This window comes from Ischnura elegans, chromosome X, assembly GCF_921293095.1.
Source record: "Ischnura elegans chromosome X, ioIscEleg1.1, whole genome shotgun sequence".
Classification (NCBI taxonomy): Eukaryota; Metazoa; Arthropoda; class Insecta; order Odonata; family Coenagrionidae; genus Ischnura; species Ischnura elegans.
Window position 1 is genome coordinate 49,122,422 of NC_060259.1, and position 25,470 is coordinate 49,147,891.

The 25,470-nt window shown below is 36.9% G+C and overlaps 2 protein-coding genes across 3 annotated transcripts in view; both read right to left on the reverse strand.

Annotated features, from left to right (window-relative positions):
• Positions 1–25,470, reverse strand: part of LOC124171419 (Down syndrome cell adhesion molecule-like protein Dscam2) — a 578,614-nt gene that overhangs the window by 227,976 nt on the left and 325,168 nt on the right. The gene's annotated exons all lie outside the window — the stretch shown is intronic.
• LOC124171420 (THAP domain-containing protein 2-like) lies at positions 18,293–19,387 on the reverse strand. The gene is made up of 2 exons (XM_046550595.1): positions 18,977–19,387; positions 18,293–18,799 (listed from the first exon to the last, which is right to left on the reverse strand). Exons 1-2 carry the CDS (start codon positions 19,211–19,213, stop codon positions 18,734–18,736), a joined length of 303 nt encoding a protein of 100 aa, XP_046406551.1. The 5' UTR covers positions 19,214–19,387; the 3' UTR covers positions 18,293–18,733.

Genomic DNA, 25,470 nt, shown 5'->3' on the forward strand with positions numbered 1-25,470 from the left:
GGAGTTTTCTTCAATTTAATTGCCATGTACAATATAGAGTACGCCCCGCACTTATCTTCGAATGGGAGTGAATTAGGGGCTTAAGGCAGAGAATATAGATTTCTCTGCCAATCTCTACCAATATACATTTTATCTTTAAGTTCTTGAATAGTATATCGTCATTCCATTTGAGTCAAGATTAAACTACTCAATAGTCAATGCTTACGTTCGGATTCTCGAATATATTCTTATTGATTATCTTTATTCTGGTCGTAATCCTCAAAAAAGTATTGAGGCGACGTAATTGCAAAGCCTCGTCTCGCATGATAATACTCTCAGATTTATAACACGCTACAGAAGTAAATTAGATAAAATTCAAGATAATCTAAACCTACCTTTTTAAAATAGACAATTACGTCAATACAAATATTTAAACCACTGAGAACTATTTTTGTATACATCGTATTGATTTGTATTTTTGAAAGTAAACTTAGATTTGAAATGGATTAAACGGCTAAAAATGGCTGTAATAGTTGAGAAAATAAAAAACTTAATAAAAGTAAATAAATGCAAAAAACTCATCAGAATATAAGATACTCAAATTAACTGCAATTTTATCTATATCGAGTTTGATGCATACTTATATTAATTACAACCTGCTCGAAACCAAATATACAAAAACTTGTCAGCTTGATCACAAGGTGCACGTGTGAGATAAAAAAAACCTTGTAATTTTAACACGCTGGGTTAAGTTAAAAGCAAGTGAATTCAGAGGTTAATACGTCAAGAAGCGGAAATTCGAAAGTGTTTGTGAATACAGTATTTAAAGCGAGACGTTATTAAGCTGTGTTAAGGTAAGGGCTTATATGCCTGATATGGAGTGTGGTATTTCCTTGAGCACAAAAATGGTTGCAGACGAATAGGGATACGACTTGGATGGAGGCCATAAAGATATGAGTGCAGAGGAAAATGGAGAATATATGACAGAAGGATAAAATAGAAAACAACGGGCATTAGATCGAACGAAAGATGCCTTCAGCATAGCGAGCGAGAATAGCAAAGCCACAGAAGGATCATGAAGGAACAGAGAAGCGGATTGAGCGAGAATTGAGTGGTTTCAGGATGCTGATAACCACATTCGAGGGAATGATATAAGTATGATAAGTATGGAACAGGATTCATAGACAGATATAAGAATAACAGGGCTTTTGCCTAACTCAAGAAGAACATACAATTCTGAAAGGTGGTAATTGACCCGGCAAACGTCCAATGCAATCCTTCATTAAGGAGGTAGGCTCGCAACTAGGTGATCTGAAAAAAATAATTTCTGAATTTTGTATTTTTTCGCATAATAGGCAATTAGCATCTAATTTAGACAGTGTTTTTGTATTTAATGAAAAAAATCATTATTTTTAATTGTACATTTTTTAGTGATTCATAACAATCGCAGCGCCATTTTTATGTTACTACAGTGATTTTACTTTAACAACAGCATTCATTGGCTTGTAACTTCATAGGTAGTACTATGATATTTCTACATTTAATTTTTTCGTGAATCTTACATTAGATTGAACATTATATACATTTGTTGTCAAAATTATATTTATTCTGGCACTTAAAAAAACTTTTTCACACGCAATGTCAAGTATTGCTATAATAGCATGTATAAAAATGCGATATGCGAAAATAAATGCAAGAAATACATTTATGTCGTCCCAGGTTGAAGTATGTACAGTAAAATGAATGCAATTTTGAATTTACATTAATCCTCTCCAGCCACACTCGGGTGGACCTTCGCGTTCAGAAGAGGGTGTTTCAATTGTTAAACAATAATCCTCAGGTGCTAACAAAAATCGTATTTCAGAAGGAGTGGGGGAAGGATCAGAAGGATAAATGTGGTGGTGGGAAAAAGGCGAAGGGGGAAAAAATGTGAGGGTGTTTAGGAGGAGTCACAGAAACGAATTTGAAAAGATAACATCATACAGACAATCAATAACGCCGGACTTGCGAAATGTTACAAGATAAAAAAGGTTTTGGGGAAGGAAGTGGGGTTACATATCAGTTAGGGGATTGCATCGAAGATGAGGAAGTGACTAAAAAACTCATTTTCGTTTAGTAAGTCAAATTTCTTCCGTTTCTTTATCACAATTTCCCAGCGTTCGGCCTCATCTAAACTTTATCCCATTTCTTGGAACCGAATCATGAAAACTTTGTGCATAAATGTTTAAATCAAAGGAAAGCGTATATTATTCACTCCTGCAGAAGAATTGATAGCAAATTTATTTTACTAATGACATAAAAATTAATTTGAGTACGCTATGCTGTAGTACTAATGATATTTTGTTGGCTGAGTTCAATTTGTGTTTTCACGCTACATACGTTCGCTTCATGACTTTCACACAGCACTTCCCCAACCCCTTCCGCTTCTGTCTACATCCCCAGCCATCCATTTCGCACGCCTCCCCAAAATTCATTCTTTGCAGAGCTGAGAGGACCGAAGAGATGATGAACGAGTCGCTAAAAGGTTTCGCCTTCCCAACGCACTTCCCCCGCCTCGTAGCGTGTTGCGCGATGATGGCTAATCCATCGCAGAATCCCCCGATCTCAAAGATCGCGAGCCGGGAAGATTATTCTCTTGCCGCTTCGCGAACGCCAAAGATTGACGTCCCGTAGAAGAGATGATTATAGATCCCAGGGATCGCATCACCTGCGATCGGGAGCCGCTTAATTTTGGAAATGGCTCTATTTATATGTTACGTGGTGTATTTATTAACTCCGGTGCCTTGGGAGCTGAAAGAATGGAGATCGTCAACTTTCACGGTGGCATCAAGGAGTGACTACAAAGGCTTGATGCTTAAAAGGGCATTAGTACGAGGCGTGTGGAGTGGAGGTCGTTTTATTAAATATTCCTCGAGCAATTTTTTTACGGACATGAAAAATGACACTGCGGAGAGTAATCATTTATTGGTACTGAAAACTTTCAGACAGGATACTCCTCAGCTATTCCTCACATTCAAATTTGAAAAACTAAGCCATCGAATTAGATAAGTGAAAAACTGTCATTATGCAATTCGAACGACTTGAATCACAACTTTTTTTGTATTGATTGACTCGTGCCAGAAATAAAAAGTGTTGTGATGTATTGTTACTGCTGTAAGAAAATTTTGAGAATCTTTTGAATGCATTTTCAAAATAACGGAGACATTGGTAAATATTTTAAAAAGAACAACACAAGTGTAGTAATGTCTGTGGTTATAAAAAATGCATTTGTACTAGTAGGGATATCATTGTTTAAGCCATATAAAAAAAAAAAAGAATTATCAAACCCAAACGTATCGAATAGAATAAAATATTGTACAAATAGGAATTAAATAGCAACAATATTTCCAACGAAAATAAATTTTACATGACTTATTAACAGTTTTTCATTTCATATCCAAAATTTACTTCCAATGTACCTTTTCCTTGAATTTGGAACAACGCATTTTTTATTGCTATTAGTAGAAGATAATCTGATTTTGATGCGCACATTTCAAGGCTTTATGTCACAGTATTGGCCAAAAGAAGGGTTACCGATAGCGACAAAAGGTTGATTTTACCCTCCAAAGATGACAGATCATATAAAAGTGAAAATGTTCAGGAAAGCTTTGGTTGTAAGTTGCGTGAAAATATGGTTACAGGAAAAATACCCGAAAACCCTTTATTAATATTTATCCCTTTGTGGCACACATTTCCATTAACAAGGATTTTAAGTCCTAATTAGATACGAGGTACAACTTTATCATTGGCAATCTGAGTAATACGTAAGCGGAGAATGGTTGGGGTGCGAATACAAATGCCATTTAATTTTATAAATATTGATCTCGAACAATATTAAATGATTTAAGCAGAAATTCATTATTCAATCATTAAGTCATAAATGATAAATTTCTTACATATAAGTATGAGGCGAAAGGATCTTTGATAAAATAGTCCGACCACAAAATATGATAGTTATAGAACAAAAAGCAGTCATTGCTAAACATGCTATAACGTATGACATTACATAGCAACAGTTTCAAACTCCAACAAACTGCATAGTATACTAATGCTCTTAAAGGAGCGTTTTTCTTACTCCTCGACCTATAAAAATATGCTATAGCATGTTAGAATTAGAGATTAAATCGAAAATGTTTTATTTGAAATTAAAGATTGCTAAGTCAGTGTATCAAAGAAAAGTTACGTAAATGACTACATAGAAAGTCATATGCTTCATACGGCAATGGAGATATAAAAAAAACGTAAAAGTGCAGTACATTTTTTAAACTTACTTGCATGTAGGCAACTTGCTGTTCGTAAACATACCCTCTGAAGCATTTATGAACGGTGGAAATTTTACTCTCCAATACTATTGTACAGTACCGATGATAATGTAAGCAAAAGTTTTCATTTCTCCGAGTAAACTTAAACACTCAATTTGCTTTAGTTTTTTAACTGTATTTTTCTTCAATATTCCCAGTATACAACGAGAAGTCTTGCAAACTCTTTTAAAGTGCTTGGTTATATGATGCTCTTTAAGTTTACCTCAGCATTCATAATATGTGTATTTCACAAACGGATGAAATAGAAATTCTTTCCTCGCTTCAATTATAATATTAAAGACTCACACCAAATGATATTCAATACTCATTTTTGGAGTTTAAAACAATAGAAGGAATGCATTGTCTTTTAGCATAAACCCAATCAATTACCTGCAAGGTAACACTCCCTGATAAGTAAGTCAAAGAATGATAATAGTGAAATTATTGGATTTGATAAGAAGGTAACGTAATAAAAAACAGCCAAATTTTTAGGATAGATTGATTGATTTTAACAAGGAGACTACTTATAGGAGGCCCAATTCCATCCTAGAAAATCTCATTTCTCTTGTCTCTTTGGTCGCATTTTAATTGGCTTTCAAAAATATCCACGGGCGTGATGATTTGTGGAATGCAATTTTCTCCAATATTTTGCAGTGTGGTATTTTAAAATGCAAGAAATAGCAGTGAAGAGTTATGATTTTGATAAATCACATCTTCATGAAAAGGTATTTTGATTAAACCCCTAATTATAACTTATTTTCCCGTGAAACTCGGATCAATTTTTCCGGCGAATTTTGTAAACCCATTCAAAAGCGCGGTGGGTGACAACGCATTAAGGAGGATTCTCTTTTTCAATATAAGTGGTATTTAACCTCATTTTTCTCTTCAACAGAAAACATAAGCGTTAGCTCTAGGTGTCAAATGAGAATAAATTAGGGTTAAATAGGTCATTTCTGCGGCGTTTTTCAATTTGCATTGACGAAGGCAGTCAACAATGCAGAAGTTACCGCTCATTACTAGCGGTATTAAATTTAAAAGTTACATTTTATGGATTTATCAGACCTGAGTGCTTATCTAGCCCTTAATGCTGTGTATTGATAAGCCACAGGTTTCAGTAAAATGCAGTTAAACTGCATCAATATTAATCATTAAATGCTCAACATCGTGCGAAAATACCAAAGCAAATCGAAATGGAAGGAAGTGATTACATGCACCGTATATATTACTTTCCTTCAATATATTTAATCACAAGGCGTAATTATATACAGGTTTCAAGTTGAAAAAGGGTCAGATATGTTATTTTCCGTAAAATATAAATAATTTTGTTAAAAAATATATTGACGCCTATGAAAGAATTAAACAATGATAACTTTTGACTTATTGTACTATATTACACCGAAATAAATAACTTTCAAGTATGCTTATTTTTATTTGAATTATATATTCTTAGTTTATGCCCAGGGAAGTTATAAAGGCATTCATTTTTGCAAACTTTTAGATTGAGACAAAGGTTTATTGAACGTTTGCGGGCACATGCATGTAAAAAAATTAAATTCCTTAAGCGTCATTATAATTGAAAAATATTTAATTGCGTATTACGATGCCAATTTTTCTTGGCAGCATTAATCTAACGGAGAAAATTACTAGCAGCAAACGACGTAAGGTGATAAAAGTCCTATTTGGTCCTCAAATTCAACCATTTGATAGTAATAAATGTATAAATAAATAAAAAAGCAATTTCATAATAAAAAATAATACGTATCATGATGCTAATTTATCTTGTCAGCATAAATACATCTGAGAAAATTACTTCGCGCACGCGATCTAAGGCGATGCAAATCCCATTTGGTCCTCAAATTCAATCCCTTGATGATCCTAAACCCAAACTCAAACACCAACGGTCACCCTCTGGCCCTGCCCACACTCCCAGCCCACCGCTTGAGGAGAGGCAGTCCCTTCGGCCGGCGAGAAATGTGGGCCAATCGGATCCGCTTCATTCCCGAAGCACATGACGCCGCGCATTGCGAAAAAGGTGCTTTCAGCTCGGATAAAAACAACTCGAAAGGGGTGGAGGACCACTGAACCCACCCGCAGTCAAACCCCCTTAAAACCCCTCTCCCCCGACCAAGCCAAGAACAAAACAGGAGCTAGCCCCACAACTAGAACCCCACCATCCCCTCGGCACAGCAGGCCACAATAGCCCCAGCGTGCATCAGCAGGGAAGCGGAAGCATCATGAACCCCGTCGGGCTCTCGATTCATCGGAGAGGTAGACAGAGCGGCCAGGAGATCATTTCACGCATACCTCAGATGCTGAACCATGATGATGATGATGATGAGTTGCGCGACAGAAGCATTTCAAATGGATAATGATTGGTTGTGCGGGGGGACGAAGGGTTTTTCGTGATTCACCAGTCAATCGACCCCACCTTCTCGCCGAAGAATGACTTCCTTGAAATTGCGGAAATTACTCGCGGAATTGCGTTGATGGTGAATGGGTGGGATTGAATGTGGGGCAGGGTGGGATGTCCGAGGGGCCGGGGGATGTGGCAGGGGGTGTCGGACGCCAACCCCTCACTCCGCAGCACATCCGGCGGCTAATGCATATGCAGCGGCAGACTCGGCGGGGGCAGTTGCACATTCAACCTCGCCACCACCCCCCGGCGCACTCGGAGAGCATGCTCGAGTAAAGGTCGGGGGCCCTGGGGGCAGCGACCAAAGCAAACGCGCACACAAACACGGCGGGGACGCCTCCTCCTCGTCTGGCCTCCTCATCCTCCGCCTCCCGCCGACAGCACCCCAACCTCCACCCGCGGCCTCGCCTATTCCATGGAAATTGAGAGTATATGGGGGCCCGTCGTTGGAAAGTACTTCAAACGCAATCACTAGAACTCCTTGTTTACATCATCGCTATGCGCGTGCAATGTTGACTATGCGCCGGTAAGTAAAGGAAAAAAAATATTACCCTGTACACCTAATTTATCGAGACATGTTGTCAGCCTGACATGTATGCAATTTTGCCAATAACTTATAATAAAATTCGAATGCATCACAATATTATTTTAACTCTATGAATTACCTCCGCATTTGGTATCACCATCATACGCACTGCCGACTGCTGCTGAGAATGAAGGCAAATTTTCTTTTATCACTTGATGTTTCGCATTTAAACCATCCGTGCCGACCGGCTATATATTTGATGAGTAGAACGATTTAAAAAAAATCGAATGAGTTCCAGCATTTTGTTTAGTTAGGAGGAAATCAAAGGGAAAACATTGAATTCCGACGATTTAAGTACGGTCAGTTTACATTCGATATTCATATGTGATTAGTAGATGTAATTAACAAGATAGAATTATGTAAAACGGAAATTTGGTATCTAAATCCTATCTTCCGAAATTAAACAGCATTAATTTTTTTGCAGGCCATTAGGCAGTATTTTGCACTGTGTATAAAAGTGGTTCCAACTCCTTCCGCAGGGCAGCATAACGATCACTGGCTCACTTGTTGTTTGATCTCTTGAATCCAAGGGGACTTCATGGAGGATACTCAATTCCATCCCATAGACGGCTAATTTCTGTTGCCACTTCAGTCGAATTTTAATCAGTTTTAAAAAACGCCCGTGGAGAGGTGATGATGGCACTGCGATCCAATTTTTACATATTTTTGCAGTATGGTGTTTTCAATTGCGAGGAATAGCATAAAATAGTGATAAATTTGATATATCATATCATAATGTACATTAATATCGGTTAGCCCCCCTTATTATACCTTATTTCTTCGTGAAACTCCGATTAATTTGTTCGCCAGCGACACGAGTGGCGACTTTCGTAAACACATTTAAATGTGCCGTGGTTGACAACACATTAAGATGCAGACTTGATAATCCTCTAATGTAATATTCCTGGTTGGCTCGCTTGAATCACTGCGGAAGTCTTGGTCTCGCTGTCTAATGGCTCGATGATCATCCTCCCTCTATGTTCATGGCCTATTCAACGCGACGGAACTGCCCTCTTTCGTGCACTTGAAGGGGCCTCCCCACTACATCCGGAGGCCTCGCCTCGCTATCCCCTTAGGCTCACATAAACCGGACTTCGACAGTTGGCGTCAAATATCCGACGACATCATTTCGAAACTCCTCCAAGGAAGATGCTCCAGAGGAATTCAAGTGCGGGTCTAACCAGCGTGGCGAGCTTATCGCGTTACACTCTCCCCACTAAAGAAGCTCCTTTAAGGATGAATCTGATCCGAGAAGGATATCTCTCAGCAGCCCACCCAGATGAAATTTAATTCGATCAGGGGTCGCGCACGTGGAAAACCTTGAAGAGTAACCCTGGGGTCTCAAAATTGGGAGAAATGTGATGAGGAAGGAGTTGGACTGTATACTACAAAACCCATTTCCGACCACTCACTGACTGATTCACTCGGTCACGGATGTATTGCAAAAGCGGATCCTTAAGTCAGCCCCTCAATGTCTTGTCAACTACCGTGTATTTAAATTGGTTTATATTAGTTGTCACTCTTGTCGCTGACGGACAAAATGATCCGAGTTTCACCGGGAAAATGAGATAAAATTGGGATTATTTATCGAAATGTATGTGGAAGATGATGTGGTCTATGAAATTTGTAACATTTCAATGCCGTTCACGTAATTACAAATATTATAATGCCAGAAATTGGAAAAAAAGGACCGCATTGTATTCATCACTGCGCCGCGGACATTTTGGAAAGCCGATTAAAATGCGACCGAAGTGGCAACAGAAATCAGCCTTGCATGGGATAGGCCTCCTCTGTGCAGTCCCCGTGCACTCACTCATACAAATGATTCAATGAACGAGACCAGATAAGACGAAAAGTCATTGAATCGACTCTCACTGAAATCTAATTTAAGTATACCGGGACTAGCCAAGGTGAAAATTACGAGGTCACTCGCAATGCATAAACTGTGAAAAACATTCCACAGAAAAATAGAATGTCCTGACCGGGATTTGCACGCGAAGCCCCCAAGGTTCGTAATTCCGCGTTGTGGGCAAAGACGCCGTAGGAGCATGATTGGCTAAATCACTCGACCAGAAATGGTGAGATATGGATTCGAATCCCGGTCAAGGCGAATTATTTTTTCTCCGTGGAATTTTCGCGCTCTCTAATATCGTCTAAAACGTTAAGGAAAATTGCCGAAACACCAAATTTTCTATCCATTACAGTAATGCCCACTACCTATGTGCCTCTATTTTTTGGGGGTTATTTGGAGTTAAAAAGATCGATGGTAAAGAGGAATTTCATCATCGCGGAGAACTTTGTTAATGTCACTAAAGTCACTGTGGCAGTTTAGTCCTCACCTTTTAACAGTCAGAAAGCCTGGAGGCCAAGAACTGTTCAGGATTCGTCGCATTCAATTTAAGTAGGTTAGATGTCACCAATAAAAAACGATTCTTCAGAAATAAAAATGGCAAAAAAATTGTAAGAAATAAAAGTGACGAGAAGAAGCCGCAGACCTTTTCCGGGGAATCTGGGTTGGGGGGGGAAGCAGATACACCCACCAAGTGGGAGCGAGCATATATGATGTAACGTAGCGCACAATATATGAAAACAACGGTCAGTTCACTGATTTTACACTATTTTTTAGTCAGAGGAACTTTTTTTTCGCCGAATAGTTGCATAAGTAGGTACTGCAAGCGTAAAATTTTCAAAGAAATTTTTCCTCGATCGCCTAAAACTTTGATCCCCTCAAACTTAAATACAGGCTGAGAAATTTCACCGGTCTCATGTTCTGAATGATAGGTTGTAGGAAGGTGCTCGGTTGCTGCATTTCCATATATTCAAATTTCAAGCAAAAAACCGTCGATAACAAACCGCGGATGTGTGTGCATGTTGAATCAATCAGTGTGACTTGAACGCGCAAATAAAAATTTGAATATTTTGTGAAAAATAGGCATCAATCATTTATCATAGTAAAAATGATACATAACTTATTGGGTTAAAATGAAAATGGAGGTACTAACTTTGATAAGGTTGATCTAATCCATCATAAGCTGGAGAAATGTTTTATAAATGCATCGCAGAAATAACAATTATTTTACACATAGATGGTTGTAAACGAATGTGCAACAGGTACAAATCATGCTCAAAGAAACTTATTCCAGGAAGAAAAATTTATTATGTGTTTTATACTGTCTTTAATGTCTAAGCAACTATTACTCCCTCCGTACTAGAGCCAAATTGTGGTAATAGCAGATGAATGGAAAGGACTCATTGATCCAATTCGGGAGAAAATAAAATGCTGAACAGTCTTGAGCCTCACTTTGGAGAACTAATTACCAACTTTCCTCATTAAAAAGGAACTTGAACCATTTCAGAGAACTCCATATCAAAATCTGAGGCGAATACTGTTTATATGATCGCCTCAAATTCAATCACTGTCAAAATAAAAAGTTGAAAGCAAATTACGCGTAATCGTTGATAGATGAAGTTTAACTCTATGGGCAGTTTCCTTGCTGGATCAAATTCCATCTAATGTATGCATCAATGGAAAAACAATTAAGGTTTTATATATCCAGTGGACATAAAAACGTATTAATGTGTCTACAAATGAAAATGTAACTGAACAAGTGCAAATGATTAAAATAATTTCACTTTATACTTTTATGATTACTGTTAATATATATTTTCTTTCCGACAACTTATTAATGTATTTTTTCTTTATCAGACTGCTTCAATCCACTGCTGAGTTTTTTTAAACGTAAAGAACCTCTTATATCATAGATTACTATATTCTGAATTCAAATTGGGCATATACTCACGATTCAAAAACTACTATAAAACTAACCTTGACATTTATGTAACAAAGAATATTTAAGAGAGGTATACGGCAAAGCAAAGGAAAACTAGTTTATTAGTGAAAATTCTTATATCATTTTTTGCATCGACGAAAAACTCAAACATAACGTTGGCATTATTTGATGCATTAAAATATTTTTGAGTTGGCAAAACTTCAATGCGATGTCGTAGTAAAAATTTTTATGCATGTTATCTGTGAAGTTACTATAAATTCCACTCAAAAAAATCGATGAATAGTCCAGGTTAGAATGAGAAAAGGCTCCTCTCGACGTTGAACTCGGCAAACGTGACTGCTTCTTGCTTACCCGAATGAGTACAAACACGGGCCGTGGGCTGAGACGCGGCGGTGGCGATGACTGCGCCCTCGAGCCGGCTGTACACTTGATCGTGATGAGCGATCGGCGGGGGCTTACGCCGGTGAAAGGACTCAAGTGGGCGCCTCTCAAAATGTGATTAGCCAGCGCTTTCGAGGCGGGGGGAAGCCGAAGAGAGGGCGTGAGATCATCACACGACTTGTGAGCTCCACACCAATCCCGTGGAACGAGAATCGTAATGTTATAGCAAAAGAATAAATATTGCACTATCAGAAATCAATTGTAGGGACACGATCCATTTCACATAGTAAAATATAAAAGCATACGCATGAAAGAAGGTTAATTGTAGAAGATAACAAGTAGTATGTACCTTCCACAGAGATTTTTTGGGAGCAATACTTTCTCTTGAACAATATTACTCCCTCAAAAATAAAATGCAACAAATGAAGTCCATTACTTCATTACCAAAATTATGTGTCATAAAGCGGTATAAACCTAGGTATTTAAAACGATTGCTTATAAGAATCATTAATTTTACACTTTCTTCCGTGCATTAGTTGATGCGTTAGGTTAATTGAATGCCACATGGATCAATAATCTCTCCTTCTTAAATATTTCTGGACTCCATGATGCTAAGTTAGTTAATTATTTTGCTTTCCAAATGTTAACCACTTTTTAACAGGAATTACTGTTAACCTATCTTAGCTTCAACGAAATATTGATAAAGGGGCAAATGTATTTCTCCTATAATAACTAATCATGTTCGCGTATAATATTTTATCTAAAAAGGAAGTTAAAAATTATTTATAAATTTTGGATGGCACTTTTATAGATCGTAATGTCTATCACTGGGATATGAATGTAAAATTTTAAAAGATGGAAAGTATTACAGGCTAAAAAACTATGGATTTGTTAATATTATAGCTATGTTCAAAAGTAGACGAGCAATAAAAAGATTTCATAGGGTGCGAGGAATTGATACCCTCATTGATTGAAATGATACGTGGAATTTTCAAGCCATTTTCTCCATCAGCAAAGGTTTATCTCAATTGAAGATCACTTTTGGTTCTATAGTTCTTCGGCGTACGGAGGATACGTCGGCTACGACGACGTTTCATGGGTACAAGAATAGTTCTTCTTCATTGCATCTCAACACGAAAAATTCTTAGTGATCACCTTAAATAACATTTATTTTAATAATTTTCAACAAAATTTAGGTGATAAAGCTTCTAAAACTAATACTTTTTTACGAATAAAAAACTCACTAAAAACCCCAGGCTCATTGCGGTGCATAAGAATGAACTTAATATTTGACTGATGCTTCCTATCAAATAACTCATCATTTGCAACTCAAGCATGAATCATGCTTGATGAAAAATATATTGATATAATGGAAATAGTAATATATATTTATTCCACTTATATTAAAATATATTACACCAGAAAACAATTTAATAATTGTGGAATATATAGGTACCCGTTATGGAATATTTTTGGGGCTATCATCTTACACTTTTTGTACAGGTCTGGTGCAAAAATACATTAAAAATTAATGTATTTCGTGGTATTCAGTCATTTCCTTTCTTACCAATTGCATTCACTTGTGGTATTTCAAAAATGTACACATGGATATCTAACTTTCTCACACAAACGCATAAGAATTACGTACAATATACCTTTTATTGAAAACATTTTTATGCCACCTTTCTTAACAGAAACTTTACTTTTTCATACCGCATAAGCCATGTTTTCACAGCGGATATAAATACCCATCTTTTTTCCGAATTTGCCACATTGCTTGGCAACACGCCAAATAATTTTGGCCCTAAATATTGGCATGAATGTCGATAAATTTCAGTCGTCGGCCTGGTTATATCAATGTTTCTCCATGATTTGATGTAATAGGTTTGTGGTCTGGCTTTTCACCGCTACGGTTACAGAAAACTCTAAGGACTTTATAAATGAATAGATGCCTTAATCGGGGGGTATTTTAAATATAATATATTTAACATAAGTTAAATTTTCTGAAAAGAAAAAATGAAAAAATAGTTGATTTTAAAAAGAGGTCCATGCAAGTTGACTAGGTGTTGGACATAGTGCTAGTAAATGCATTTCTCTTTGCATATTGGATATTGACACAAACATCATTGAACTCATTCATGGTGAATGCGTTCTCAGCAGACCTCCAATGGTTCTACTTACCATCTCCATAAGACTTCCACTCTAAAGCTAAACATTATACTCTTAAAAAACTTGGAGTTAAAAAAAATCAATAGACCATTCAATTAGGTTGGAACTCATATCAGCTTTCTCGAAAAAAAATTAGCGACTGAAATCTATAGAAATAATTCTGCTCTTTTAACTGTGAGTATAGTTTTTAACTAATTGTATATAGTATCAACAATGACTAATGAGGATCAATCAACATGAACTGTATAATTTAAATACCTATAGTAGAAGCAAGTTGATACCAGTTGAGGTGATTGAGTTACTATTAGCGTAAATTCCTCATTAAAATTTAAAACAACGACATTTATCCATGACTTTAACATTCAGTAAAGCTAACTATGGCTGACTTAATAATATCCTTTGAAACAGATATTGATATTTACTCAAGTCTGTACATTGTTTCATGGGTAAATTACTCCTACGTGTTCCAATTGACCAAATTTTGCATGTTGAGAACTGAATTAAGAGGAGCCAGTCCTCAGTGACTTCAGTTACATTAGGCTACGATATAAACACGAAATTTAACCAAATATATAGATGAAAACATTTCCTCAGTCATTACGCCCTTACTAACGAAAGTAAATGCCCTCCTGGTAACATGAATGTACGAGGAATAAAATTATATTTAATTCCCAATCAAATCACTGAATGGACTGTATGCGCAGCCAAAATTTGTTAAGAAATATGAGGCTCCGTAAAAAGTAAAGGCTTCAGAACTTTCTGACATCTTGAAGTAAGATAGCAGCTCTAACATAGAATGGAAGATAAAAAAGTCAATTCGATTCAAAAGTCGATTCTTTCATGGCTAAAAAATGCATATCTTGATGAGTGGTCGATGAGAAGGGAGGCCAACGGAAGCATATCCCTTTCGTGATCTAAGATTTACTAGTTGATCAATCTCCAATTACGCTCTCTTCCTGACATCGGAAATATATTCATATCTCGAAGAGCTTGACCTCAGTGGTGAATACATTCTCCCTACGATATAGCATGACCGCAATTGGTACCCGCTGGGCTGTGTCTACACTGCACAGCGTACATTGAATAACCAATAAGGTGAATGCGCTGTTCAATATTGTTCAGCCAAAGAGGCATGTGAAGATTTGGAGTATTGCAGATTTTTAGGTGCCACAGCCTAAGGACAAGAGCTGAAACCCAGAAATCTATAACGTGGATATATAAAAAATGTGGGCATACATTTTTTTTAGAATCATGACTGCAATAATATATCTTTACGTTAATGCAAATATTACCACACTTTTCACCTAACAAGGCCATTAATTACTAGCAGAGGGCTACCAAATTGTATCACATTGGTAGCCTGCATATATGACTCGATTCTGAAGTACCTAAAAATTCACCTATTTACTTTGTCTGCAACTTGCCAAAAACATTGTAGGGCAATGAAAGAATTTTAACACGTAGATTTTGTTCAATAAATTGTTCTCTGCTCCCTGCAGTACCAGGCATTTGGAATTTTATGATGGAACATTCGCACACCAGTAAAGATTCCATGCCGTTTATTATTCACGTACATAAAATAACGTACTGCGCTATCACGATCCATTCTTTTTACTCAAAGGCAATGCGAAATGCAAACTTTATGCTAGATGACGACACCGAAGTTGATATTCCACGCTTGGCTCGTGATTCCTTGTCGGCCTCCAGCAGCTGTAAATCCCTCCAAAGCAGCGTTATTGCTCCGTTGCGTTGGCGACAATGAGCTTATTGCCTCAACTTCCGGCACTTCTACTTCCTCCGCGAAACCGTCTTTGCGGCATCAAAAGATTTCGCGAGAGGCAAACGCGGTGGTTCGCGAATGTGGATTCGCTCCGGGGAGAAGCAATCACTCGCCGTAGTGGAGGAAGCGTAAAAAAATGTACGCTAGCTCACGAGGGATGAAAAAAACCCGCGCAATGGAAACTCTGGAGGAACATGGTGCATTCGCAGCATCTAGTACGCGTAGGGCAAAAAAGATTGAAGCCTTCACTCCTCTTCCCTCCCTCCGTGCGGCCGTAGGCGATTAATTTTTAACGGCACGAAGAGGATTCAACCTTATTTTGAGGGAAAACATAAAAATATCTGCGAAAGAATGCTCCGGAAGCTAAGAGGGGTCTACCGCCCTTCCATCAATGTGGAATGTGTTGCGATATTTCCAGCCGTGACTTGGTAGGGAAATTCCTCTTCCACAGATTCGGATATTGCAATGTTGGAGTTTTTTCCTCGTAATATTGGTCCGAAGAGAAAGAATTCCCCAAGAGTGTGATGTTTTAGAAACCTCGTCCATCGATATCCCAATACTATTTTTAAAGAATGTTTTCATAGACAATATGCGTTAAGGAAAGCGGAAAAATTTTAATTCCCTTGGAACATAATATAAAAATATAGCTATGATGAGTAATTTATTTTGATAATGAAGAAAAAGCCACATAATTATGACTAATAAACAACATTTTGTGTCACAAACGGAGGAAAACGATATTAATATTTTATTTATTAAATATTTATAAATACCACAAATATCACTAAAATATAATTAAAAATAACTAAAATATTTATCACTCAGTTAAATACAATACGTGGTTCACCGTGAGTTTATCAGATTAAGTTGGAAATGCAAAATTCTTTGTTAATCTTTACTTAATACCTTTTGAAACTTTCCGGACCTTTTTTTAAAAAAATCAAGCTCTCTTTCTTAGAGAGACGGTTGCCCAAGTTAAATGGAAATAAACTTCTATGAAGCAAGAGACAGTCTTCTCCTCTGAGAACTACAATTAAATGAATCCTTTATGCTTATTTCAGTATATTTTTTATGTGTAACATCACAGTTAAGGTGTAATTGACACTTAAATTGATACCTGAAGGCACCTTACATTCAACCAATAATTTTAAAAAAGCAAAATGATCTAAAATAACAATCTCTTTGGGTTTGAAGAGTTTTATGAACAATAAAAAAAACAGAAAATATTGTCTTCAGAATCCAAATCACGCAGCATTTTTGGCATTAATATATTTCCGCCAAAAGATGTTTTTGTACGCGATGACAACAGTAAATATAGAAACTTGAAATATTTACTCTATCACGAGAAAATAAAATTATCCAGCACTTGTCGCTGTCAATTAAATGCCATGCCTCCTTTCCAAATAAATAAATTAAATCTAGAAGTCCACAGTCTAAACTCGCCTTGGACCTGTAATTTAAAATTTGTATGGCCTCGTTGTAAAATCTTCTATTATATGCGATTATTTTGATTTAAAAATGAATAGGACCCAAAATGATGAACCAATCTCTGTAAACAAACATAGTTAAATTACTAAAAAAACATTAAAATTGTTTTGCGGATCATAGAAATTGTGTCACGGCCAACATGTAGCCACGATTAAGCTGATTTCGCGGGTAAACGCAGAGTTTTCAACATCAGATATTGTTAATTTTGGCTTCATTACACTGATAATTTAGGTGGCATCATATCACACGCACTAAATCAGCCTGGTAGAAAGAAGGTAACTCCTGATAAGAACAAGGACTGAGGCCGAAGTGTCAGACCCTTGAGACAAAACGTGAAAAAAAGCTTGCACAATGAATGAAATATGCAGCTAAAATATTTACTTCGATTTCAATATTTTAATTCAAACCTCCTTTGTCCTCAAAGTCGCTTATGACAAATAGAACTTCTTCATATTAGTAAAATTGGACATTGCAATGTTTCCACTGGGTTTTATTTTTACAGGATGCGTTTCGTTGTTACAAACAGCATTATTGCAACAACGACACGCGCCGTTTCAAAATAAAAGGCAGTGGAAACATTGCAATGTCCAATTTTACTAAAGTTAAGAACTTCCACCACACCGTGCCTCATATCATACAAGAACTTGTTAAAATTTAAATACATCCAACATTTTTTGAGAAACAGGATGTTTCAGGAATAACTTTGAGACCGAGCGCCATCTATAGATGGCGCGCCGGACTCCTCGCAGATCCGAGCGCCATCTATAGATGTCGCCCGACTACGCTCAGTAGCCTCAACCAAGCCGCTGTTACTCCCGAGAAAAAAGTGGCATGTTTTTGAGGCCGCGGTGAAAGTCGGAACTAATGGCAGCACCTGTCCTGAACCCTGGCAGACGTCGTTAGGGCATTGAAATCCGTGTAAATTAAGGAAAGATTTGTGGAAAATATGTTGGATTCCAGAGATATAAAGCCAAATCTTATTATTTTAAATTAAATAACCACTCTTTATTGTAAACTTTATGAGCTTACGCAGGGATTCTAACACTCCTGTACATTAATATTGCGAATTATACGCCGGTATGTCTCTCCCTTAGGCTACGAACTTGTAACTGCAAAGTACGCCTTGAAGCAATGGAATAAATACTGGAGATTATCTACGACATTAGCGAACGGATTCTCATCGCGGTAAGGTGATGTTTACGTAAATGACGAGATACATTACCTACCTAAATATTTGTCACAACAGAGGAATAATACAAATTTCTCAATTAGGTAATGGAAGAGAGTTATACTAAAAATAAATTCATTATATCTATCTTATTAAAGGTTTGGTTCAAAATGAAAAGAAGTAAATACCCTCTGCATTTAAGTAATTTATTCAGGTTTGGAGATACCTTTGAAACATGTGTAGATATAGATTGAACAAATAAAAAGAACAATGTGACCTTCTCAATACTGGGAAGTGGTAAACTCCATAAAAGGGTGAAGTATGTATGTATTGCGATGACCTCGTCCCTTAAACATTTATCTGCACATTCATTGTGGCTAAGTTTCCAATTCACGACATAAAAATCTTTCAATCTGAGTCATTACTGGCACCTATCAAAGAACATCACTGCCACACGAAAAATTATATCCAATAATTTTCTACACAGATGAACCGTCTTAATATAACACCACTTTGGCACCGAAAACATACTGAAGTCATTTTCTTAACAGATATTGCTGATAAACAGATGAATCTGTAAATATGGAACATTCAAACATCAGTCAATCACAAGTCAATAAAATTACATGTTACGGGTTTTATCCCTTGACTGAGCCCCTTGATGCAAAGACCGCTACTGGCTGAGTGTATGAGTCCAACAGGGGCTGGAACATAAGCACGAGAGCAGAGTTGAGTGGACAACCCGGAAATAGCACAGGAATAGCGTCATCAGTCAATTTAGGACATCTAAATTCCACCTATAATGAAATCGCGAAATAACACATTAAATATATTCGTTGATACTAATGAAATTATTTTATTTAAGCTGGGTCTTTACTAACCTCCTTGACGACTTTGCCATTGCCATCTTTCAACTGCTTCTTCCTGACGATGTCGTGGGGCATGAAATGCCTTTCACACAGTACCTGCCCTGCCTTCAACTCAAAGTTTACCCTTGGTATTGCAGCTTGCCATTTCCTCCTCTTAACAGGATCTTTGGGAGCAGAGAAAAATGGGAAGGTAGACTTTTTAGAGCCATACCCCTCAGTACACCCTGGTGCGACACAGCTTCGTGGCATTTCAAATATCGCCGAAAATTAAGCGAACTAGCTCCTCCCTCACCCGTGAAATCCACACAGTGAATTACTTTAGCGTTTAGAATTACAAAAAAAACGCTGAAGAACTCAATTAAATAGTTTTTCAAGTGCAAATAACTCGCTTAAACACACGTGAACTTACCGAGCCACATACAAAGCATGGGTACACGACAAGTAGCGCTCGTAGTTCGTTAAAATTCCGCAGCCTCAAAAACCTGCCACCAAAATTGTACGGCGGGCATAGGAAGTTGCACTGGTGTGGCCTCAACCTTGAAAGCTCCGTTCTTCGCTTTCCCTTAGCTTTGCGGTCTCGGATCTTCACTAATGTTGGCAGTAGGTTCTCTGGCATCATCAGTTCACGTCGGTTTTGGATTCGAGCTTTCCTCTTTCACCAGCGCCCTCCGAAAGTTCGCGCACTTTTTTACGAGGTAAATTTCACATAATTGGGTTATTGGTGTAGTAAATAATATATCAATTCCATGTTTTCAATATTTCCCACTAATTAATTGCTAAGGAATCTTCTTTTTCAATAGGCGTTGGAAGGAAAATTTCCGATGAAAAATTTTTATTTTGAATTCCAAAATATTGGAAAAGAATTCTTCCATACAACAGTAGCTCTATTACCTTGAGTTTCAATTTTTTTACTGCAATATTTTATATTGTTTGCAAAGAATTTTTATATTCATAAATTAAAAATTAAACTAAATTTTACTCGTAATGTCATGTAATAAAGTTTCAAGATATTTTAATTGTATAATGAAGCACTCCATTCGTCGCGACAATAACCCTACTTAAGATGAAGAAAGGACACCCCCAGGATGTTTACATAATATTTTTTGATTTAAGTATTTATTATGCTTCACATTTTAAAAATGAACAGGATCGCCAAGATTTACGTTCTCCGCAAAATGCTTATTTTGCATGATGGCAAGACCTCTATCTCATAACATAATAAATTCATGGGGGGCGTTGACCGTGTCGACCATCTCATGGTATACTATCCCCGTGATGATAAGACTGTAGAATGGTTCATGAGATTAGGGATTCATCTGATGTATGTAATGCTTTTGAATTTCTATCTCCTCTACCAGAAGTCTGGCTCACAAAAACTGAGCTTGAACTCATTTAAGTTGCCTGCAGTGGATGCCCTCGCCAAAAGCCAAACAAGAAGGAATTTGCCAGTGTCACGCTACTCTAACTTATTATAAATAAATTTGCATTCTCTGAAGAATTACTGGAAGTGGGATGAGGAAAGGGTCCAAAAAAGATGCAGAGAGCGCTCAAAGTTTGGAAAGAAGACCCTTGTCACCACCTTCTGCCCCTATTTCCCTGAAGACCCTAGCCTCTGCTTGGATACTTGCTTCCTAGGTCCACTGTAATCGTAAAACTGTACAATATCCTAAACTATTGTATGTGTATTTTGAATATGTTGTAATTTAAATCATAATCATTGATATCATTTAAAATGTGGAAAACAATTAAGAATCCAGAGTTGAAAAATATTTATCCCACAAATGCCCAGAAGACTTTTTTCTTAATATTTTACTTTCACCGCTTAAATTATGATTAGACATCATATCTTATGCAGGAAAACATGTTTAAAAAATCTCTAAAATTGGTAGAGTACTTAATTCTTTACGTATTTTAAGATACACCTCGGCACTTTAGGGGTCAAAAATGTACAGTATCATTTAATTGCGTTGATGCACGTTTTTGCTAAATAATTCTTTTTTCAAGTCTTTAAGTGCTTTTTAACACTTGGATTTGAATTTTTATGCATAATATAATGTTGAGTATTATTATTGTATCATAAAATAGAGTATTATTACATGAGCAATACACACTTGCATTTTGAAATTTTCCAGCAGTATGACCCTGCATCCCAGTACCGTTACCATCCCTGTACAATCAATACATACAAGTCCCTTCTAAAAGAGGTGAACTACCATTTTTTTATCCCTCATCGTTGTCCGGTAATTTCCAGGAATTGATAGCACAGGTCTACTCCAGCCATGTGAGAATTCTGCGATCGCCACTGGCATTGGAACATTATTTTTTTCTTTTCGGAGGCAGAATAACGAGCAGCAGTTTTCATTTTATTATACATATAATAAGTAATCATGGTAACTACGTTATTATCATTTTTACTCGTAATGTGTTAGAAATTACTATTTGACTTAACCTGATCAGTCCCCCGTTTTAATTTTGAAATGCAGTTTTTTATGGAAGGTTATACTCTTGATTCTATTTTCACGAAGGATTGATTCTATTTTTCTAATGTGAATAATTTGTAAACAAATATTTTTGTATCTGGTGGTAATTTAAACTCATCCACAAGTCGTAAAACTACATCTCCTCCTAGACCAAGATCTGTTCTCTCAAGGTTGGTGTCAGCTCCAGCATACGGCTCAGCATGGTCAAGGTAGTCACTTGATTCGGCAATTCACCATAATTTAAACCAAAATGTTACTGATTTCCCTCTAATACATACCTTGCAGCCGTTTCTACCATAGTAGGGGTTGGTTGAGTCGTCAACCAAACAGTATTCTCCAGCGAAACATTTTGAAAGTCTAGGTCAAAATCTCAAACAAAGGTCGAACTTTATATAGCCTATCCTTGCCATCATTCTTCCCATTATCTGCTAGATGCAGAAACCTTTAAATATCTTCAAACCTCTTCCTTCGCATTGACTGAGAAACTATTTCGATGGTGCAATCTGGAGATTAGCTCAAATAAAGCGTTCGCCTAGAGGTAGAGGGTGATAACCTGAGAGTAGCAATATTCCAAACGCTTTATAAATATCTTCGATTTGTACGTTAAAAGCATGTACTTACATTTTTAGCCATTGTTCTGAAAATTGTCTTGAATTTTTGTGCTGACAGCGTTGATGTTATAGCTATTTCAGATATGTTTCACCTCTGCTCCATCACTAAAGTACGTCTTCTCAGTAGTAAATGGGAGCCTCTATGCTTTTTTCTTGACTAATATAGCAAGGGGTGAGCAACGAAAGTAACCGAAAATTATTTACAAAAGAGACAGTTGAGAAGTTTTTAGATCGCTGATTCCCCCCACGCCAGGTATACCCTTCGGAGGCTAGAGCTTGAATACAAAGTACAAAGTTTTGGGCGACGTAGCGAAGTAGTTTTTTTTATCATTGCTCACCAAAGTTTTATTTCCTACACTAATCTGGATTTCATTGCCAGCTGTAAGTTTAACGAGAAACAAAGTAATCAATCCATTCTACCGTCGGCGATATAGAATACAAGTGATGCCTGGATAGGTAACTTGATATCGCGAGTATCTGAAATCCTATGCTTCCAGAAATCCAACATTGATTCGTTTTACGCTTTCAATGAAAGAACATTATCCCAATTCAAATGAGGATACATCAAAATTCTGAGAAAATACCTGTTTTTGCCGTATTTACCTAATTTTTCAATGGCAGGAATATAAATTTGTCTTTGAGTTATCACGACATTAGGTTAACAAAATAATTATTTATTTATTCAATCAAGAAATAGAATGAAATAGCTATAAGTTAAAAATTGAATTTTTAATGCCACAAGTGCCCAGACGTATCTTTAGATACGTAAAAGCTTTACTTATTAGTTTTGTTTTGAGATGGGTAGAAAAATGAATGGCTTTAAAAAGATAATATGCATCATAGATTTAAAATAAAATTGGGAATAACTGGATTCAGAGAACTCGATGCTTGATAAGAATATTTAATTTTCACATGACAATAGCATGGCGATTTCTGAGAAGCTCATAACCATATTTTGCCGATCCTTGAAGTCTATTTCGTCAAATATCATAGCGAGGACTGTACCACACACGTATACTACTCAAGTTAGACTCTCATGTCTTTAAAACAATAGCTCATGACCAGGCATTTGTAAGTAAGCATAACAATTGCAAATGCTGGCTAAAATTATTTAAATAACTTGTATACAATTTGAAGGTTTTCTTATTCCATATAAAGTAAAGGAATTGCATAAAAAACAAACAATAGAGCATTTAGGAATTTTTTAAGTATGACGTATCTATAGATACGTCTGGGCTTTAACACTAAAATGACCGGGGCGGTCAATCGACTGGTGGCGTTTTTCTTTTGCGTACCATATTGTTATTTTCCGATCAATATTGCTGAGTTTTACTTTTAATATCTTTGGACAAATAATCTACAAATAAAGTTTCTTTTTGGGGGAAAAAATTCATGTCAGAGAAATGTCATCTTTTACCTAGAATGACCGCGAGCGGTCAATTGACCGTTTTTGTATTTTACACCGTAATTTACCTCCTTTTGCCGATCCTTGGTGTCTATTTCGTCAAATATCGTAGCGTGGACTATACCACACACGAATACTACTCAGCTTTGACTATCATGACTTTAAAACAGTTTCTACGTGCGATTTTACTGTTCATGTGAAGGAGAGACACATAAGCAAAAACAAGATATGTTGCGTCGTAAAGAGTCACTAGTAAGCCTACTAAGCATTCTATGGGCAGTGATGGACATTCATTTAGCTGAAATTCGTTGTTGCGTTCGTTCGTAGCTGCTGCCATCCAAGCCAGGGGCCGCCACACCCCCGCTTCTCCTGCACGCCGCGTTGCCTGCGGGGCTGACCGTTAGCGCGCGGGGAATACCCTTTCGGCGACGTGTAACAACTTGCATGCCGGTCACTTTCGCGTCATAGATGCTGCAGTCACCCATTGTCGTAGTTTAGTCCACTCCGTGGTCAACTAGTTTACCAGGACTGGTGACATTCCCCTATATCCTCCAATATAAACTATATCTTTTGAACAATTTCGGCGAAAACTTTTTTGTGCTTAGTCGATTGGAAGAATTAAATTTATTTCAAATGTGATAAAGCATAAACAATTTTCATTGATAAACGCAGATGAAATTTTCACCGATTGAGGCACAAAGGTGTGTATTGTTTTTTTCTTCCCCGAAATGGATGCGGTAGGTCATTCACCGCATTTCTGGTGATCGCTACCAGTGTCAAACGATCATGGATATTTCCAACCACCATTTCCATTTCTCTTGGTCAACTCGTTGGCTTTCATGCAGTCTCGCTTTCCCGTGATCGTCGCTTCTTCTGATGGTTTCCTTCAATATTCCTCCGTTCTGCACGTTCCATAGATATTTTTACAATGCGCTCATTGAACGTGTTTGAATATATTTTTGGGTCGATCGGCACTCCTTATGTCTGTCTCGTTGTCCCGTCGCGCTTGGTCTCTAGAAGACGTCTAAGTTTAATCACAGACCCAGAGACTCAATAAAATGAAATACATAACGACACATTCCGAAAGCGTTTCTTTTCTATCTCCTTTAGATTGAAATGCACATCTCATTTCGGTCACTTTATCTAAGCGCTGTCTCTTTTTTTGTCTCGTAGTTTACCGTGGCGTTCTTGATTCGTTGATTTTTCGGGTTTTCACCGCATTGTTTGTCATAGGGTGACCACAGTTTCACCTGAATTCCACTAGGCGTCTTCAGAAGCACCGATATCGGCATTTTGCATCTCTTTTGCACCACGGTTTCTGACCCAGAAAAATCCCACGTTTTTTATTTACATGTAAAAAAAATATTTTTTTCGATTTGGAGAAATTATTTCATGTAAACAGTGATGTTTGTCTCCCAAATACATGTGTAAACGCCGTGAACGTAATCAGACAATTTGAAAAAAATCCTAAGAGAGTAAAGGAATATATAGGTACCTTGAGACCGAATTTGTAGTGCTTCATTTTAATGTTGTCATTTTTTATTCTTTTTTCTATGATATATGTTTTTAACCAAGAAACTACGGCATATAAAATATTTTGAAATGCTATTTGTGTTTCAAAACATATGACGCATTATTTTTTAACTATGAAAGTAAGGCACATTGTTTTTTTCAATAGATTTTTTCAGGTGTAATTAATATATTTTTGCATAGTTGAAGTTTTTCCTAACACAAAATCTAACCGTAAAACATAATTAGAGCACTTCTACTTTAGTTAGGTAAAACATGGAGGAAAAAAGAATGAAAGAACGCAATAAAAGGAGAAGGGCCAATTGACCGCTGGTGGTCATTATAGGTATGCGGCTTACCCCGGTCATTCGAGTGTTAATGGGTTATCGTTTCATATTTGGATTTTAATGCAGTTAGTGATTTGATATGCGTATTGCAAATTATTATTGAATGTAATTGAATTTATAAAGTATGAAGTTTTTAATGATGTAATATGCGAAT